General features: G+C 45.9%; 1 protein-coding gene across 1 annotated transcript in view; it reads left to right on the forward strand.

The window, feature by feature from the left end:
- Nucleotides 1-15,316, forward strand: part of fhod1 (formin homology 2 domain containing 1) — an 89,060-nt gene extending 73,744 nt beyond the window's left edge. The window contains exons 13-26 of the mRNA XM_053319969.1: nucleotides 2,001-2,167; nucleotides 2,256-2,297; nucleotides 3,112-3,258; nucleotides 3,984-4,150; nucleotides 5,235-5,846; nucleotides 7,894-8,049; nucleotides 8,212-8,394; nucleotides 9,967-10,086; nucleotides 11,385-11,546; nucleotides 12,581-12,771; nucleotides 13,363-13,555; nucleotides 14,054-14,234; nucleotides 14,789-14,965; nucleotides 15,211-15,316. Coding sequence (XP_053175944.1) covers nucleotides 2,001-2,167; nucleotides 2,256-2,297; nucleotides 3,112-3,258; nucleotides 3,984-4,150; nucleotides 5,235-5,846; nucleotides 7,894-8,049; nucleotides 8,212-8,394; nucleotides 9,967-10,086; nucleotides 11,385-11,546; nucleotides 12,581-12,771; nucleotides 13,363-13,555; nucleotides 14,054-14,234; nucleotides 14,789-14,965; nucleotides 15,211-15,293 — 2,581 coding nt within the window. The 3' untranslated portion in view covers nucleotides 15,294-15,316. The remainder of the gene's footprint in view (nucleotides 1-2,000; nucleotides 2,168-2,255; nucleotides 2,298-3,111; nucleotides 3,259-3,983; nucleotides 4,151-5,234; nucleotides 5,847-7,893; nucleotides 8,050-8,211; nucleotides 8,395-9,966; nucleotides 10,087-11,384; nucleotides 11,547-12,580; nucleotides 12,772-13,362; nucleotides 13,556-14,053; nucleotides 14,235-14,788; nucleotides 14,966-15,210) is intronic.
- Nucleotides 15,317-20,615: the final 5,299 nt, after the last annotated feature.

Genomic DNA, 20,615 nt, shown 5'->3' on the forward strand with positions numbered 1-20,615 from the left:
GTGTGTGTGTGTCTCTACAGCCCAGATGACTGTAGTGTAAATATGGACAAGCCGGTTCTGAGGATGTTTCAGTAAGTACTGCTGCAGCCCCACTGCATGCTGGGAGCTGGTGTCAGGACTGCGGGGGCCTCGCTGTGTGTGTGTGTGTGTGTGTGTGTGTGTGTTGTGTCTATCCTGGTGGGGACCGACTCCTGGTCCCCACGAAGTAGTAAAAACAGGAATGTGTGTGTGTGTGTGTCTGCTCACATATTACAGTCATAAATCTGAGTCTGTTGGTTTAAGGATGTTGGATCGGTGAAGCTTTGTTGTGCGTTACAGTGTGTATTTCTGTGTGTGTGTGTGTGTGTGTGTGTCGCTGGTGGCGGGGCTGAGAGGATCAGGCTGGTCCCTCCCCTTCATTTGAATGCTGGGTGGAGTCTAATCGCTAGAATGACGTTTGGTTTTGGGTTATTTTTGGTTTGCAGTGATTTTATTCATCAGAAATCTGCTGTGATCATGTGTGTGTCTCTGTGTGTGTGTGTGTGTGTGTGTGTGTGTGTGTGTGTGTGTGTGTGTGTGTGTGTGTGTTCTCACTGTGCAGACCCAAACCAGCTACACACTAGGCATGGGCCGGTATGAGATTCTGACGGTATGATAACCTGAGGTAAAAATATCACGGTTTCACGGTTTTATGCCACAAGCACGTTTTGCACGCCGGGCCTTCTTCCTCCTCGCACTGCTACTGTCCGGGACCTTCTTCCTCCGAGCTGAGGCTGTCTGTCTTTATACGGTAGCCGAAGTATAAATACAGATGACTTGGTCCTTTTAGACGGGGGGGAAAGTTCGGGGGTCTCGCCTCCTTCAGCCGTCATACAGCCTGCAGAGCTACCTGCTTGTAACAGCAACCGGAGTACGGGAGGGGTTGTACTTCACGCTGCAGCTGCACACGACCAGGGACCTCCACTTCCTCTCTGATGAGACGTCGCATTACAAAAACCCGCTCATACCCACAGACTGTATCATACCCGTAGGAACGGTGTGACGGAAAATTTTAGTGGTTTTGAAACCGTGACTTTTTCATACCGTGGTAAACCTTGAAACTGGTAACCAGCCCATGCTTACTACACACCTTCACACACAGCAGGAAGTATTAAAGCTTTAATTAATATAATGAGCAGAATTCATTTTATATATAACTTAGTAACATTTGATGAATCCATTAAAGTTTATTTAGTTGTACATGATGACAGGAATTTAAATGTTTTCTGAGTGATTTTAGGAATAAATAAAATATATTCAGTCTTAAATTAAAAATAAATGTCCTCTTAAATTATAAGTGAAGTTTTTCTGTCTCTTTAACCCTCCTGTTGTCCTCTGGTCAAGGAAAGACAGGAGGAAGGAAGGAAAGGAGGAAGGAGGAAAAGAAGAAGGAAGGAAGGAGAGAAGGAAGGGAGGAAAGGAGTAAGGAGGGAGGGAGGAAAGAGGGGAGGAAAAGAAGAAAGGAAGGAAGGAAAGGAGTAAGGAGGGAGGAAGGAAGGATGGAAGGAGGATGGAGCAAAGAAAGAGGAAAGAAGGAAGGAAGGAAGGAAAGGAGTAAGGAGGGAGGGAGGAAGTAAGGGAGGAAAGGAGTAAGGAGGGAGGGAGGAAGGAAGGAAGGAAGGAGGAGGGAGCAAAGAAAGAGAAAATAAGGAACAGTCTACAGAGATGGGGTCAATTTGACCCGGGAGGACGACAGGAGGGTTAAAGCACCACAAATAATCCATGAATATATTAAACTATTATAATTTATTTAATTATTTTCCTAAAATCACATTAAAGCATCTTCAGAGTCATCTTCATCAGCTGATTGTTGGTTTGGATCTGCACATGAACACAAACCTCAGATCATTGTGGGTTTGGTTTGTTAATTAATCAATAATTGAGTTGATCAGTTTAAATTAACATAAAGTAGAGCCATGATGTTGGGTCTGAGTCATGTGACCCTCCTGCCCCCACCCCTCTGCCCCCCTCCCCCCAAACAGAGACACCTTCCTGCGCAGTCTGGCCGCTCAGCAGTGGGAGAAGAAGAGAAGAAGTAATAAACACCACAGCCAATCCAAGCTGCCCGCTGATGATGTCATAACCTCGCCGCCGCAGCAGCAGGGGGAGAGCGGCGGCGGCTCGGCTGCAGCAGAGCTTCCTCCTCACGGTAAAAACCCTGCTCCTTCAAAATAAGAGCGTGGCAGTAACATGTGATCCAGGTATTGATGATTTATTGATGGTTTGTGTGTTTGCAGGAAACGACTCTAACGGACGCTCTGAGTCACAGAATGACCCAGGTGAGACTACACTACCCATAATCCCCTGCTCTGACCCAGGGTTACTAGAGGTCACTAAAGCTAACACTACACTACCCACAATCCCCTGCTCTGACCCAGGGTTACTATAGGTCACTAAAGCTAACACTACACTACCCACAATCCCCTGCTCTGACCCAGGGTTACTAGAGGTCACTAAAGCTAACACTACACTACCCACAATCCCCTGCTCTGACCCAGGGTTACTAGAGGTCACTAAAGCTAACACTACACTACCCACAATCCCCTGCTCTGACCCAGGGTTACTAGAGGTCACTAAAGCTAACACTACACTACCCACAATCCCCTGCTCTGACCCAGGGTTACTAGAGGTCACTAAAACACTAGCAGTGAAGAAAGAATTAATTAACTGAAATAAAAACTGAACAAAACTAACTAACTAAACTGTGTGTGTGTGTGTGTGTTTGTTTCTGCATGTGTGTATCTCTGTGTGGGTCTCTGTGTGTGTGTGTGTGTGTGTGTGTGTGTGTGTGTGTGTGTGTGTGTGTGTGTGTGTGTCTCTCTCTCTGTGTCTCTGTGTGTGTGTGTGTGTGTGTGTGTGTGTGTCTCTCTGTGTCTGTGTGTGTGTGTGTGTCTGTCTGTGTGTATCTGTGTGTGTGTGTGTGTGTGTGTGTGTCTGTGTGTGTGTGTTTCCTGTGTGTGTGTGTGTGTGTGTGTGTCTCTCTCTGTGTCTGTGTGTGTGCGTGTCTGTGTGTGTATATATCTCTCTATGTGTGTGTCTCTCTGTGTGTATCTCTCTCTCTGTGTATATGTGTGTGTATCTCTATGTGTGTAGCTTCAGGTGTGCAGCGTCAGTGCAGCACGTTGTCTAATGATAAGAAGTTCCTGCTCGATATGCTTTACTCTAAAACCGCTGCAGCTCCTCTGAGTCCGACCGCTGCACCCGACACCACCGAAGAAGAAGGAGGAGCCTTCCTGCCAGGTGAGACTGAACACACACACACACATACACACACACACACACACACACACACACACACACACACACACACAGATTTATATTAATATGAGTGGATTTATTTTACTAATAGAGTCTTAAAATGCTCAATAAAAACCTTTAAATTAGACTTGTTGAACGTAATTTGACTCTTCTTACATTCTGTTCAGGGTCAAATTTAACACATTTTTACATCTGATACACATTTTTTATTTTTGCAGATGTACAAATGTGACCTGTATTTATTAAACAAGTTAATGAAACATTTATTAATGACTGATAGGAAGTTTATGGATGTTAAATAGTGCAGAGATTAATTAGAATATGAAGAGAATGTAAAGCAGGAAACTATATTCTTCATTCAAGAGAACAATCATTAAAAAGAAGGAAGGGAGGAAGGAAGGAAGGAAAGATGGATGGAAGGAAGGAAGGAAGGAAAGATGGAAGGAAGGAAAGGAAGGAAGAGAAGACAGGAAAGGAAAGAAGGAAGAGAAGACAGGAAAGGAAAGGAAAGAGGGAAGAAAGGGAGGAAGGAAAGATGGAAGGAAGACAGGAAGGAAAGAAGGAAGGAAGGAAAGGAAGGAAGAGAAGACAGGAAGGAAAGATGGAAGGAAGAAAGGAAAGGAAAGATGGAAGGAAGGAAGAGGGGATGGATTGTTGGTTTTTATAATCCGAGTCAGAGTGAGACTCTGTGTGTTTTCTCCTCTCAGCTGGAGGCGATCTGTCGGGTCGCGTGTCGGAGCGTCTCTCGAGCTTCAGAGCACGCTCCGAGGAGCCGGCGGGTCGGAGCGAGAGCAGCGCCTCCCGCAGGGCGGAGCTGGAAGGACTGGAGGGTTCGGCTCAGGCAGCGCGCGCTCGGCTGGCCGAAGAACAGCAGGTCAGTCGGTACAGAGACGCTCCACGAATCACAGTTCGGGCTGGTTGACAGCTTCATATGAAATCTCAGAAGTGGTGTCAGAGAGGCCTCCTGGCACCACTTATAATGAATGAACTGGTGGTTGGGGTTCTTGGATGCATGAAATGTGTTCCCCCAGTTTATGTCTCCCTCCGCAACAGCCAAGTCTCTAGTCCATGCCCTGGCCAGGGGTCGCCCTTCTTGCGTGTGACTGATACCAGTCCTCTAGTGTCCGGTGTGGATAGCCAGTCCACGACAGGATGTGTCTGCAGCTTAGAGTCCGTTCTCACACCATAGGCCCGAAGAGCCTAGAGATTATGACTATTTTTAAATCATGACTCTTTTTTTTTATTCAGGCACTTTATTCATTTTTAGGGCTGTCAAACGATTAATTTTTTTAAATGAGATTAATCGCAGAGTTTCCATAGTTAATCGCGATTAATGGCGTTTTGAATTGCATGTTTAAAATCCTGTTATTTTCCATTTGAAGGCAGTTTTAAGCCCATAATGTAAAGCATTTCTTACCAGAGTGTCTTAACTGGGAATCAATCACGGCTCTGCTGCGACTCCCACACTCCAAAATGGTCCTTTGGTGGAGCTGAGGCTGGCTTGGCTGCACCTGGGTGTTTAGCGTGGAGGTGCTAACTCAAACTCCACGTACTCCGGTGGTAGTTAAACTCCGTTTGACACAGGTTGCATTTTACTTTTGACTTGTCAACTGAAGCGTCTGGAAGTGTTTTAAAGTTAAACAAGCCGTTCAAAAGTCCAGTAGCTCTCTTACTTTCCATCAGCGCGGTAGGTTTACTGCAGGAGGCCACTTCAAAGCATAGCGCTACAGCTAGAGGAGCCGTCTACGGGGGAGTAGAAGGGACAAAAAGCTTGCAACATTAAAATGAGATTTAAAAACATTAACGCGTTATGGATTGCATTAATCTAATCGCGATTAACGCGTTAACACTGACAGCCCTAATAATTTTAGATTGTTTTCTTTTTTTTGACAATTTTTGTAGTTTTTTAAGGAAATAATCAGTAAATGACGTTTGATGTTGTTTTGCCGTCCCAGAAGACTCGTCACCTCCGTCAGCAGAGCAGCATCGATGTGGAGACTCACTCCCGCCGGCTGGATGCGACCCAGATGACTCCGCTGGGTCCCGGAGGTCCCGCAGACGCTTGGGACCAGCTGCAGCCCAGCGCCGCCGCACTGCGCATCAAAGACCTCGACTTCTCCGACCTGCTGGACGAGGAGGACATCGACGTCCTGGACATGGACGCCTTCGACTCCTCCTCCTCTTCCTCCTGCTTGGCTGGTATTCCTCCTCCTCCTCCTCCTCCTCCTGGCTCGGGCCTAGCTCCTCCTCCTCCTCCCCCGCCTCCTCCTCCTCCTCCTTCAGGTGGTGCAGGTCCTCCTCCTCCGCCTCCTCCTCCTCCTCCACCAGGAGCTCCTCCCCCTCCTCCTCCTCCTCCCATGGCGGGCTCCTCCTCCTCCTCCTCCTCGTCGCAGCAGAAGAAGAAGAAGACAGTGAAGCTGTTCTGGAAGGAGCTGAAACAAGCCGACGGGCCGAAGAAGTGTCGTTTCGGCCGCGGGACGGTTTGGGCGTCTCTGGACAAGGTGGCGGTGGACACGGCTCGACTCGAACACCTGTTTGAGTCCAAAGCCAAAGAGCTGCACGTCGCCAAGGTAACCAGGCTAATGCAGCTTTGCTTGTCTGAATCTGTTTCCTGTCTGACATTCACACACTGAGAGGAAGGAAGGAAGGAAGGAAGGAAGGAGATGTATTAGTTAGAGTTTAAACCCTTTGATCAGCAGGTAGAGCGGTCGTCCAGCTATTGGAAGGTCGGTGGTTCGATTCCCAGCTCCTCGAGTCCACATGTTGATGAGCAAAGATACTTAAAATATAATATAATACACTTTATTGTCCCATTTAGGGAAATCTGTCTTGGACTCAGCAGCTGCTCCATAAAAGCCTCGACAGCTACAAAACATCAGCAGCCTTAACATCCCAACAACTATTACATAACATTACTGCACACATCCCATAATACTACACACAACACATACTGTACATACACCAATGGGATGAACACATGCTAAAAGATCGCCAAAATAAAAGCACTGTAAAATTATTGCACAATCTTCGGCCTTAAGCAGCGTTGTTCAGGAGTTTGATGGAACAAATGGTTGAATCTGCAGTTAGTGTCTCTGTATCCTCTGGCCGTGGGGGGGGGGGGTGGGGGGCTCATATTATGGGATGGCTCAGTCACTGTCCTCTGGCCGAGGGGAGGAGCTCATATTATGGGATGGCTCTGATAGTTACTTCTTCCTGTCAGCTTCATGGCCGTGTGCAGCAGACGACTGAGTTTAGTTTTCAGTTCATGAGCTCATGTAGAAGCAGAGTTTATCCAGCAGAGGGAGCTCTCACCTTTTACTCTGTAACATATCAGAGTACTAGTACTATACTGTAGTACTGTTAGAGGTACTAGTACTATACTGTAGTACTGTTAGAGGTACTAGTACTTTACTGTAGTACAGTTTGAGGTACTAGTACTTTACTGTAGTACAGTTAGAGGTACTAGTACTTTACTGTAGTACAGTTAGAGGTACTAGTACTTTACTGTAGTACAGTTAGAGGTACTAGTACTTTACTGTAGTACAGTTAGAGGTACTAGTACTTTACTGTAGTACAGTTTGAGGTACTAGTACTTTACTGTAGTACAGTTAGAGGTACTAGTACTTTACTGTAGTACAGTTTGAGGTACTAGTACTTTACTGTAGTACAGTTAGAGGTACTAGTACTTTACTGTAGTACAGTTTGAGGTACTAGTACTATACTGTAGTACAGTTAGAGGTACTAGTACTTTACTGTAGTACAGTTTGAGGTACTTGTACTTTACTCTAGTACAGTTTGAGGTACTAGTACTATACTGTAGTACAGTTAGAGGTACTAGTACTTTACTGTAGTACTGTTAGAGGTACTAGTACTATACTGTAGTACAGTTAGAGGTACTAGTACTATACTGTAGTACAGTTAGAGGTACTAGTACTTTACTGTAGTACAGTTAGAGGTACTAGTACTATACTGTAGTACTGTTAGAGGTACTAGTACTTTACTGCAGTACAGTTTGAGGTACTAGTACTTTACTGTAGTACAGTCAGAGGTACTACTACTTTACTGTAGTACAGTTAGAGGTACTAGTACTCTACTGTAGTACAGTTAGAGGTACTAGTACTTTACTGTAGTACAGTTAGAGGTACTTGTAATTTACTGCAGTACAGTTTGAGGTACTAGTACTATACTGTAGTACAGTCAGAGGTACTAGTACTTTACTGTAATACAGTCAGAGGTACTAGTACTTTACTGTAGTACAGTTTGATGTACTAGTACTTTACTGTAGTACAGTTTGAGGTACTAGTACTTTACTGTAGTACAGTTAGAGGTACTTTTACTTTACTGTAGTACTGTTAGAGGTACTAGTACTTTACTGTAGTACAGTTAGAGGTACTAGTACTTTACTGTAATACAGTCAGAGGTACTAGTACTTTACTGTAGTACAGTTTGAGGTACTAGTACTTTACTGTAGTACAGTTAGAGGTACTAGTACTTTACTGTAGTACAGTTAGAGGTACTAGTACTTTACTGTAGTACAGTTTCAGGTTGCCATGGCAGCAGCAGAGATGATGTAGATCTGGTTTCTGCTGTATTGATTATTGTCTGTTTGAACTCCAGAAAGGACCGGAGACCAAAAAGTCTGAGATTCTGGTTCTGGACCCGAAGAGGAGCAACGCCATCAACATCGGGATGACCGTCCTGCCGGCCGTTCACGTCATCAAGACCGCCATCCTCAACTTCGACGAGTTCGCCATCAGCAAGGAGGGCATCGAGGTACGGAGCACTTCCTGTTTTATCGGTCTGACCCGGTCTCGGTCTGACCCAGTCTCTGTATGATCCGGTCTGATTCCGCTCTGATCCGGTCCGACCTGGTCTGACCCGTCTAACCCGGTCTAACAGTCCCGGTCTGACCCCCCTCCTCTCTGTCCTGAGCAGAAGATCCTGACCATGACTCCCACGGAGGAGGAGAAGCAGCGGATCCAGGAGGCCCAGCTGGCTCATCCTGAGGTTCCTCTGGGCACCGCGGAGCAGTTCCTGTGCAGCCTGGCCTCCATCAGCGCCTTGACCCCCCGCCTGCAGCTCTGGGCCTACAAGCTGAACTACGAGGCTCTGGAGAAGGTAAGAGACCCTGACCCGGACCCGGAGCCTGGGTAAGAGAGGGATGAACCCTGACTGAGCGGGAACTGTGTAGTTGTTCCAGGGTGGGGAGGGGGAGGGGGCAGCCGTGTTGATGACCCTCTGGAGCTCTTTCCTCTGAGCCTCTGAGCAGCAGCTGGTGAACCAAACACAGACCCAGTAAGTTAGGATGCTCTGGATGGAAGCTCGGTAGAAGGACACCAGCAGTTCCTGGTTGATGTTCTTCTTCCTGACTATTCACAGGAAGTCTCTGCTGGGCCTTTTCCAGCAGCTCAGAACTTTATTACGTTGATTTGTGAGGTCAAAACAATAAAAATGTAAAAATAAAAACCAAAAACAGAGCACATGTTAACTAAGGAGAAGTCAGCTGACACATCGCTGCTTTGGTCACTTTAATAAATCAGAGCAGCACATCGTAACGAGAGACTTTCACTGTTTAACGTAGGCATGGGCTGGTTACCAGTTTCAAGGTATACCACGGTATGAAAACGTCATGGTTTCAAATCCACTAAAATGTTCTGTCACACCGTTTCTGTGGTATGAGCGGGTTTATTTTAATGTGACGTCTGGTCAGAGAGAGAATGGAGGTCCCTCAGGTCGTATGCAGCTGCAGCGTGAAGTCCAACCCCTCCCGTACTCCGGTTGCTGTTACAAGCAGGTAGCTCTGCAGGCTGTTGTAGCGTGAAGTCCAACCCCTCCCGTACTCCGGTTGCTGTTACAAGCAGGTAGCTCTGCAGGCTGTTGTAGCGTGAAGTCCAACCCCTCCCGTACTCCGGTTGCTGTTACAAGCAGGTAGCTCTGCAGGCTGTATGACGGCTGAAGGATGCGAGACCCCCAAACTTTCCCCCCGTCTAAAAGCACCAAGTCGGCTGTATTTATACTTCAGTTACCGTAAAAAGACAGACGGCCGCAGCTCGGAGGAAGAAGGTAACAGACAGTAGCAGCGCGAGGAGGAAATACATCCAATATGATGTTGAGCAAGTCTCCAAAAACTGTTGTTTCAGTTTTAAGCCCCTGCTGCATTTATGTTCTGATCTTGAGCCACAGGTTAGGTGATTGCATTTATTTGCATTTTGTGTTTTTTTTCCTCACTAAAAATTATTAATATATGTTGTGACTTGAGCTGCAGGTTTAGCCTCAGTTAAAGGACTGCACTTATTATTTTTAATTATATTTATTTAGAAGAATTTGGTTATTTTTTATTTTAAATACATATTTACTAATGTTCGATCATGTTCTATATATGTTTAAAAATAAAAGACAGATCAATGGAGTTGTGTTTTTCTTTTATTGTTATGGTTTTAAATACAGACATTTCAAAATATCACATTTTATAGCCGTAATCATAAAACCGTGAAACAGGAAGTTGACTGTTTGACGTGCTGCAGAAACAGGAAATTGACTGTTTGACGTGCTGCAGAAACAGGAAGTTGACTGTTTGACGTGCTGCAGAAACAGGAAGTTGACTGTGTGACGTGGTGCAGAAACAGGAAGTTGACTGTGTGACGTGGTGCAGAAACAGGAAGTTGACTGTGAGTGTGTCGCCCCCTGCAGGAGATCGCAGAGCCGCTGTTTGACCTGAAGCTGGGCATGGAGCAGCTGGCGTCCAATCAGACCTTCAAGAGGATCCTCGCCACGCTGCTCGCCATCGGAAACTTCCTCAACAGCTCCAACGTGAGAATAAAATGATCTGTTAGATCTGTTATTAGAGTCAGAGATCGATGAGTCCGGTAGGTTCTGATCGGTTCCCTGCTCAGTTCAACACTGAGCCAGGTTAGAGTCTGAGGTGAAGATGTTCAATGTGTTAAATGAGTTTTGTCTTCAGGACATTTGAAGTTTTCTGTGTGAAAACTCTGCAGATGTTTCACAGGTTGATCCATAATAGAACATGTGGAGTATTGATCTCAGTATTGATCCCAGTATTGATCCCAGTATTGATCTCTGCAGGAACCAATCAGAAACAAACACACTGTGGTATAATAAGAGAAATAAAACAAGGTCAAATGAATCAAAGATAAACATGAAAATCAGGCAGCAATACTTCCAGATATGATAAAATAAATGTAACACACACACACACACACAGAGACACACACAGAGAGAGAGACACACACACAGACAGAGGCAGACACACACATATGCATGTTCATATATATTATACATGTTTATATAAACATATACAGCCACACGCTTCATGTGTGAAGAGGAAGCAGCTGAACGGCTCACTGTGGAAACCTCTAATCTGTGTTTGGAGTCAAAACTACTATCTACACATTTAATCTGTGTCTGTGTGTGTGCGTGTGTGTCTCTGTGTGTATGTTTATCTGTGTGTGTGTGTGTGTGTGTGTGTGTGTGTGTGTGTGTGTGTGTGTGTGTGTGTGTGTGTGTGTGTATCTCTGTCTGTGTGTGTGTGTGTGTGTATCTCTGTCTTTGTGTGTGTGTGTGTGTGTCTCTGTCTGTGTGTGTGTGTGTGCGTGTGTCTCTGTCTGTGTGTGTGTGTGTGTGTGTGTGTGTGTGTGTGTGTGCGCGTGTGTCTCTGTCTGTGTGTGTGTGTGTGTGTGTGTGCGTGTGTCTCTCTCTGTGTGTGTGTGTGTGTGTCTCTGTCTTTGTGTGTGTGTGTGTGTCTCTGTCTTTGTGTGTGTGTGTGTGTCTCTGTCTTTGTGTGTGTGTGTGTCTCTGTCTGTGTGTGTGTGTGTGTGCGTGTGTCTCTGTCTGTGTGTGTGTGTGTGTGTGTGTGTGTGTGTGTGTGTGCGCGTGTGTCTCTGTCTGTGTGTGTGTGTGTGTGTGTGTGCGTGTGTCTCTCTCTGTGTGTGTGTGTGTGTGTGTGTCTCTGTCTTTGTGTGTGTGTGTGTGTCTCTGTCTTTGTGTGTGTGTGTGTGTGTGTGTGTGTGCGTGTGTGTGTGTGTGTGTCTCTGTGTGTATGTTTATCTGTGTGTGTGTGTGTGTGTGTGTGTGTGTGTGTGTGCGCGCAGGCTAAAGGCTTTGAGCTGGGTTACCTGGAGAAGGTGGTGGAGGTGAAGGACACGGTTCACCGTCAGACTCTGCTGCATCACACCTGCATCCAGGTGGTGGATAATTACCCAGAATGCTCTGATGTCTACTCAGAGATCCCCGCCATCACCCGCTCCGCCAAGGTAACTCTACTCTACTGTACTCTACTCTACTGTACTCTACTCTACTCTACTGTACTCTACTGTACTCTACTCTACTGTACTGTACTCTACTGTACTCTACTGTACTCTACTCTACTGTACTCTACTCTACTGTACTCTACTGTACTGTACTGTACTCTACTGTACTCTACTGGACTGTACTCTACTGTACTCTACTGTACTGTACTGTACTCTACTGTACTGTACTGTACTCTACTGTACTCTACTGGACTGTACTGTACTCTACTCTACTGGACTGTACTGTACTCTACTTTACTCTACTGTACTGTACTCTACTGCACTGTACTCTACTGTACTGTACTCTACTGTACTGTACTCTACTGTACTGTACTGTACTCTACTGTTCTGTACTGTACTCTACTGTACTGTACTCTACTGTACTCTACTGTACTCTACTGTTCTGTACTGTACTCTACTGTACTGTACTCTACTGTACTGTACTCTACTGTACTGGACTGTACTCTACTGTACTGTACTGTACTCTACTGTACTGTACTCTACTGTACTCTTCTGTACTGTACTCTACTGTACTGTACTCTACTGTACTCTACTGTACTCTACTGTTCTGTACTGTACTCTACTGTACTGTACTCTACTGTACTCTTCTGTACTGTACTCTACTGTACTGTACTCTACTGTACTCTACTCTACTGTACTCTACTGTACTCTTCTGTACTGTACTCTACTCTACTGTACTCTACTGTACTCTACTGTACTCTACTGTTCTGTACTGTACTCTACTGTACTGTACTCTACTGTACTCTTCTGTACTGTACTCTACTGTACTGTACTCTACTGTACTCTACTGTACTCTACTGTTCTGTACTGTACTCTACTGTACTGTACTCTACTCTACTCTACTGTACTGCACTCTACTGTACTGGACTGTACTCTACTGTACTGGACTGGACTGTAACTGTACTCTACTGTACTCTACTGGACTCTACTGGACTCTACTGGACTCAGGTGTCTCATATTTTGGGTTCTGTCTCCAGGTGGACTTCGAGCTGCTCTCGGAGAACCTGGTGCAGCTGGAGAAACGCTGCAAAGCATCATGGGACAATCTGAAGGTGGTGGCGAAGCACGAGACGAAGGCCGTGCTGAAGAACAAGATGACCGACTTCCTGAAGGACTGTACGCAGAGGATCATCATCCTGAAGGTGGTCCACAGGAGGGTCATCAACAGGTACACACACACACACACACACACACATACGCGTTTTCACTAACTGGTGGGGACCCTGACTGGGGTCCAGCCTTTCTAAAGGGTCTAGAGACATAATTTTATTGGAACAAAAAAATGACTTGAAATATCAACAACTCACATAAATTTGAAACCTGAATTTTGCCCCCCTTGTTGGGACCCGTAATGCTAACGCCTATTAGCATACAGTTAACATCACTGTTAGCCGCAGTACAATTCATATTCAGTATTTGAACAAATGTTGGATTGAAACCCAGGGGGCTAATCGCTAAGCTAATATGCTAATACGAAGCTAACATGCTAATATACACACTTACACACTTTGTGAGGAAAAGGTCCCCACACTGCAGTACCGTGTGTGACCTCTGGGGTTCACACACACAGTCAGGAAAACCAACCTTGTGGGGACCAGGCCTATCAGGAGGCTGTTTGCTATTGATTCCAATGCTTGTTACCATGGAAACCAGGAGTCGGACCCCACAGGGTTGGTAATAAGGCAGGTTTTGGTCCCCATCAGGATAGAAAAACAGACACACACACACACACAGTAACACACACCTGTCCCTCCTGCAGGTTCCACTCCTTCCTGCTGTTCCTGGGTCAGCCGTCCTCCTCCATCAGAGACATGAAGGTGACGAGCTTCTGCCGCATCGTGAGCGAGTTCTCTCTGGAGTACCGAACCACCAGAGAACGAGTCCTGACCCTGAAACGCAAGCGGGCCGCCCACCGGGAGAGGACCAAGACCCGCGGCAAGATGATCACCGAGGTACCCTTCCCAGTGCTCCCGGTGTTCCTAGAGTTCCCAGTGTTCCCCAGTGTTCCCAGTGTGTTCCCAGTGTTCCTAGTGTGTTTCTGGTGCTCCCAGTGTTTCCAACGTTCCCAGTGTTCCCAGTGTGTTCCCAGTGCTCCCAGTGTTCCCAGTGTTCCTAGAGCTCCCAGTGCTCCCAGTGTTCCCAGCGTTCCCAGTGTTCCTAGAGTTCTCAGTGTTCCCAGCGTTCACCGCAAGTTGCCAGTGTTCCCACTGCTCCCAGTGTTCCTACTAGAGTTCCCAGCATTCCCAGCGTTCCCAGTGTTCCCAGTGTTCCTAGTGTTCTCAGTGTTCCCAGCATTCCCAGTGTTCCCATGCTCCCAGTGTTCCCAGTGTTCATAGTGTTCCCAGCGTTCCCAGTGTCCCCAGTGTTCCTAGTGTTCCCAGTGTTCCCAGTGTTCCCAGACGCTGTTTCCTATCAGGCTCTAATCTTCTTCTTCTTCTGTCTTATTTCAGACTGAGAAGTTTTCGGGGGCGGTGCCTCGCCCGGATAGCCCCTCCCCCGTCTCCATGGCAGCGGAGGCAGCAACGGATCAAGAGGAGGAACACGAGAACATGAAGAACCTTCTGATCAGCAGCAGCAACGATCCGAGCACGGAGCAGAGAGGAGGCCTGAGACGCTCCAGAGCCATCCGCAGTAAGAGATCAATACCTGATCAATGTCCCAAATGAACATCATACTGCATTGAAGAAGGCTTTAAACTAGCGATTGAGACCATAAACACATTTTGAAATCGTTTACTGAGGTTAGAAATCAAGTGAGAAGTTGGTGAATTCTCCATTGACTTGTATAGAGACGGTCGCCCCCTGGTGGCCTTTTGATAGAATGCAGCTCTAAGTTACTTCTCCATTGACTTGTATAGAGACGGTCGCCCCCTGGTGGCCTTTTGATAGAATGCAGCTCTACGTTACTTCTCCATTGACTTGTATAGAGACGGTCGCCCCCTGGTGGCCTTTTGATAGAATGCAGCTCTAAGTTACTTCTCCATTGACTTGTATAGAGACGGTCGCCCCCTGGTGGCCTTTTGATAGAATGCAGCTCTAAGTTACTTCCTGGTTGGCCTCATTTCAGAGGACAGGAACTCCCCACCTGATACTGTCTGACTGATCCAGTAACAGCAGAGTTATTATAGTTTGACCTTTAGTAACCCCGGTTCAGGCTCAGGGTCACGTCCTGTTTCTGGTCCTCAGGTCTCGGCAGAGTGAGTCCTCCTCAGATGTCGGTTGCCAAGGACGACGGGACGAGTTCCCAGGACGACCACACAGACGAGATCATGGACCGGCTGGTTAAATCCGTTACCCAGAATCCTTCAGACCGAGCGTCCAGCCCCAAAACACGCAAACGCTCCCGACTCAACAGGAAGTCACGTGAGTTTCTACTTCAAATAACTTCAAAATAAAAGCACAATCAGCCACTAGGATGTAGAATAAATGAATAAATAAATAGACTAATAATAATAATCAATACATATAGATGATTAATTATTACACACCTCAGGTTCATGGTGTTCAGTTTTCATCTCATCCTCCCGTCTGCAGACCCTAACCCTCTGTGTGTGTGTGTGTGTGTGTGTGTGTGTGTATCTGTGTGTGTGTGTGTGTGTGTGTTTCAGTGAGGAGGACTCTGAAGAGCGGTCTGGGTGTAGACGTGGTTCAGGCTCTGGGACTCAACAATAAGAGCGGAGAGCGGCTGTGATCCATCACACCGATCAGACCGATCACACCGATCACACGGATCAGCTGATCAGACCCATCAGACTGATCACTGATCACACCGATCAGCTGATCCGTGAACAGACCGATCAGCTGATCAGTGATCACACCGATCAGCTGATCACTGATCAGGCCGATCAGCTGATCAGTGAACAGTACTGATTATTGATTATTGATCAGAGGAGACGACACGAGGATCAGATCCTGTTCATCTTTGTGTTTCGACTCAAAGGGAAGAAAAAACCTGCTGTTTTGGTTTTCTGTGGTTCTCTAAACGTTCTCTGAATGTTCTCTAAGCGTTCTCCAATGTTCTCCAATGTTCTCTAAATGTTCTCTAAACGTTCTCCTTTAGACACAGAGGTACATTCAACACATTTAGTTCATTATAAACACAACGAGCACGTTCACACTAAACATGTTTAACTTCCTGTCGTCCTCCTCGTCTGTTTTAACTGTTCCTTCTTTCCTCCCTTCCTTCCTTCCTTCCCTCCCTCCTTTCCTTCCTCCCGCCTTCCTTCTTCCTTCCTCCCTCCTTCCTTCCTTCCTTCCTCCCTCCTTTCCTTCCTTCCTCCCTCCTTTCCTTCCATCCTCCCTCCTTTCCTTCCTTGACTCGAGGACAACAGGAGGGTTAAATAGGTTGATTAAAGGAGCAGTCTGCTGTTTCCTGCTTCCTGTTTCCTGCTTCCTGTTTCCTGTTCAGACTCAAACCAACACGTTCTGTCCTTTTTAATCACTAACAGGAGGAAGTGTTTGTTTCATAGTTAATAAAATAAATGATGATATTTCTGGATGATTGTTGGTTTGAGTTTGAACATGAAGGAAAACACAACTTCATTTATTTATTGAGAAACTGAAGATAAAATAAAGAAATAAAAGTTATAGAAAGTTAAACATGATGAAACTGTTTATTAAGTGTTTGAACATCTGTTTCTGGAGCTTTCTGTCGTATCACATGATCTTCCTCACAACACAAACACCAGTTTAAAGATGTGTGTTTGAACGTTTCCTGTTACACAAAAAGTCCACGAACACAAAAATCACATCGGGGTGTGTGTGTGTGTGTCCGTGTGTGTGTTTCTGTGTCTGTGTGTGTGTGTGTGTGTGTTTCTGTGTCTGTGTGTGTGTGTGTCTGTGTGTGTGTGTGTGTGTTCATGTTTGTGTGTCTATGTGTGTGTGTGTGTGTTCATGTTTGTGTGTCTATGTGTGTGTGTGTGTGTGTGTGTGTGTGTGTGTGTTTATATGTTTATGTTTGTGTGTATGTGTGTGTGTGTGTGTGTGTGTGTGTGTCTTTGTGTGTGTCTCCGTCTGTGTGTGTGTGTGTGTGTGTGTTTATATGTGTGTGTGTTCAGTTCAGGTGTTTTTCTGCTGCAGGTATAAAGTTTCTCCTCTAATCCTCCGGACTGAAACGATGACTCTGTTTTATAGAAATATTAAATTTTACATTGAATGTGTTTCAGATATTATTAATAAAAAGTTTTGAATAAAGAGAAACAACTTCGTCTCCTCTGATTTTATTTAGAGACGATGAAACAGGAAGCTTGAAGAAAACTAGTAGAGGTTTATTATAATATTATCATCATCTAACAGTCATCCTCACTTCCTGTTGATGTAACAGTCATCCTCACTTCCTGCTGATGTAACAGTCATCCTCACTTCCTCATCCTCACTTCCCGCTGATGTAACAGTCGTCCTCAATTCCTGCTGACGTGACAGTCATCCTCACTTCCCGCTGATGTGACAGTCATCCTCACTTCCTCATCTTCACTTCCCGCTGATGTGACTGTCATCCTCACTTCCTCATCTTCACTTCCCGCTGATGTGACTGTCATCCTCACTTCTTCATCCTCACTTCCCGCTGATGTGACAGTCTTCCTCACTTCCCACTGATGTGACAGTCGTCCTCACTTCCTAGTCATCCTCACTTCCTAGTCATCCTCACTTCCTGCTGATGGTAACAGTCATCCTCACTTCCCGCTGATGGTAACAGTCATCCTCACTTCCTGCTGATGTAACAGTCATCCTCACTTCCTGCTGATGTAACAGTCGTCCTCACTTCCCGCTGATGTGACAGTCGTCCTCACTTCCCGCTGATGTGACAGTCGTCCTCACTTCCTGCTGATGTGACAGTCATCCTCACTTCCCGCTGACGTAACAGTCATCCTCACTTCCCGCTGACGTGACAGTCATCCTCACTTCCCGCTGACGTGACAGTCATCCTCACTTCCCACTGATGTGACAGTCATCCTCACTTCCTGCTGATGTGACAGTCATCCTCACTTCCTCATCCTCACTTCCTGCTGATGTGACAGTCATCCTCACTTCCTCATCCTCACTTCCCGCTGATGTGACAGTCATCGTCACTTCCCGCTGATGTGACAGTCATCCTCACTTCCTGCTGATGGTAACAGTCATCCTCACTTCCCGCTGATGTAACAGTCGTCCTCAATTCCTGCTGATGTGACAGTCATCCTCACTTCCTGCTGATGGTAACAGTCATCCTCACTTCCCGCTGATGTGACAGTCTTCCTCACTTCCCGCCGATGTGACAGTCATCCTCACTTCCTGTTGATGTAACAGTCATCTTCACTTCCCGCTGATGTGACAGTCATCTTCACTTGCCGCTGATGTAACAGTCATCAGTGATGATGCTGCTGATGTTGATGCTGATGTTGCTGGTGATGATGATGGTGGTGATGATGATGGTGATGATGGTGATGATGCTGATGTTGCTGCTGATGGTGATGATGGTGATGATGCTGATGTTGATGCTGATGTTGGTGATGATGTTGGTGATGATGCTGCAGAGGTTGCTGATGATGCTGCTGATGGTGATGATGATTTTTTGTTGATGATGTTGTTTCCGTTCATGTTGATGATGATGATGATGATGATGATGCGGTTCTGGTCCCGGTCATGGTCCTGGTTCTGGTCCCGGTCCTGAACAGGCTGCGGTCCGCCTTCACACCTGCAAACGAATCCAGATCGGTCCGGTTCCCTGATCTGCCGGTAGGTCTGAGTCCTTGATGCTTTAGACCAAACACTGATCTCTAAACCTTCATCTTATAGAGTCAGGGTTGCCACCCCTCCCTGAGCGAGGGGAGGGGGGGGGGGCTCGGTGTGACTTCCTGTTGGAGGAGCAGTTACTGATGTTGATGTTGATGACGGGTTAGGTTAGGTTGATGATGATGATGTTGATGACGATGACGATGATGTTGATGCTGATGCTGGGGGGTTTTCCAGAAAGTATGTTCACCCTGAGATGAGGAAACTGTGTTATCCGTTCCAGAAAGAGAGGTAACTGGAACTCTGAGTCCGTCACCATGGTAACTGACTCTGTGAACATAACCTGCTCGCTAGCAGGTTTTCTTTAAGAACCCCCCCAAAAAGCGCGAAAAGTGACAACCGCGCCAAAGAGCATCCCATTGCATGACACATTTCAGTCAACATGTCAAAGAGGAAGGCCGATGATCCCAAACAGGATCAATTACATCTTTCTTTAAAAACACACCTGCTACATCAACCTCGGAATCAGAGAACGATGTGAGAGGGCGGGACAAGGTGAGGAGAGAGAGGATGGGACGGCAAGTGGAGGGAAGACTGAAAAGCACCGCATATCTGGATGGGACCCAGCTGTGCTGCCGACCCCAAGTACAAGGCTTGGCTGTACAAAACGGATTTAGGTGAGTTTCTAATAATAACCTTCCAATCAGGGCTGTTACATTAGTTTACAGCTAGATGGAAAAACTTCTCCCTATATGTCAGCGTGTGTGCTTTTGACATTGATGTGCGCGCTTGTCTGTTTCTCTGCACACTGCCGGATGATTTTACACTTTTCATTTAAATAAGATGACGTAGCTGCCACAGATGTTTATTTTCATCTATGAGACCTACATTTATCTTCCCAAATGAAGCTATCCAGCCCGTGTTTAATCTCCAAGAAGCTGCAGGTAAATGACTCGACTCGTGTTCTTCTACCGGTATGACGGTGAAGTTTTGACCGCAGATCACCTCAGCAGACCCGGGCTGGGCTGCTCCGCCGCTCCGCTACAGGTGCGGCTGGTCTGGACTCCTCCCACTACGTCAGAGCAAATGTGCAAACAAGCGTTATTTGGAGAAACTGGCGGCATAACGGAACTAAACGGCTACTTTCTCATACGTAAAAGCTTTAAAAGCTGATGTTACCGGAGCTATAGCGGAATTTAAAACAGAGTTACGGCGGTTTCCAGTTAGCCATAGCGAGGGTATGTTCGCTTCCTGTTTTCAAAGTAAAAGCACCAACTCTATCGTTATTGTTTTCTTATTAATAAAAGGCAACGGGTGTTTTATTTTGTGAAAATGACCGGAAGTGCGTTACTCGCTACGGCTAACTTGAGTAGCTCCGAATTCGCAGGAACAAAACTTTAAGCAGATGTTATTTGGACACATTAGCGTCACATTGTGGATCTAAAGGGCTACTTTACTTTCTCGCCTAAAAAGGTTAGACATGTGGATAAAGTGGTATGTTTACAGAGTTAGAGCTAAAATAAAATCCGGCACCTGACCTGGCAACCCGACTGCTGGAATTACTTTTTGGTTGTTGCGACTACGATCTCGAGACATTAGATGGCGTTGTTCTGCTCATTCTACATATTCTACCTTTAACCATGCCTTTAACTTATAAGAAGCTAAACAGAAGACAGAGAAGAGCATACATTTGTTCTTTTATTTCCACTGTGGTTAACAACAACAACCAATAGTCAGCAGCGCCCTCTGCTGGCTAGTGCACAAGTGCAGCTCAAAACATCACAATAAACTGGTTTACACCACAAAACTCATTAAATAGAAAATTATGTTTGGTGCCAAAATGAAACAAAGCATTTACAAATAAAGCAAAATACCTTGTTGAGAGATTCTTGAGTCCTTAAAGTCTTTGAACGTCCTTTTGACTGTCTGCCTTTGCTTCATACATCAATAATTACAACTTTAACTTTTAAGTCATCTGTGTACATTATATTTTTACAACTATTTTTACAAGATATGAACTTTGAACTATGCATCATGAAAAAAGTATTTATGCAAAAGCACTTACATGTATTAGATTGAAACATGAATAAAGCTGCATGCTGCTCATTGGATCCTGACAGTAACAACAGCAGAGTCAACTGAGACTAATCAATGAATCATGTAGAAGGAAAAATAACTGAGTGTTTGAGTCTGAGACAGATCTGCTTCACAGTGCAGAGTGTGTGATGTTTGATTTCAGCAGCTGATCTTCAGTCAGCAGAGTTTCTGTCCACAGGATAGACTCTCCCTCCTACAGAGGAAC

This window comes from Scomber japonicus, chromosome 1, assembly GCF_027409825.1.
Source record: "Scomber japonicus isolate fScoJap1 chromosome 1, fScoJap1.pri, whole genome shotgun sequence".
Taxonomy (NCBI): Eukaryota; Metazoa; Chordata; class Actinopteri; order Scombriformes; family Scombridae; genus Scomber; species Scomber japonicus.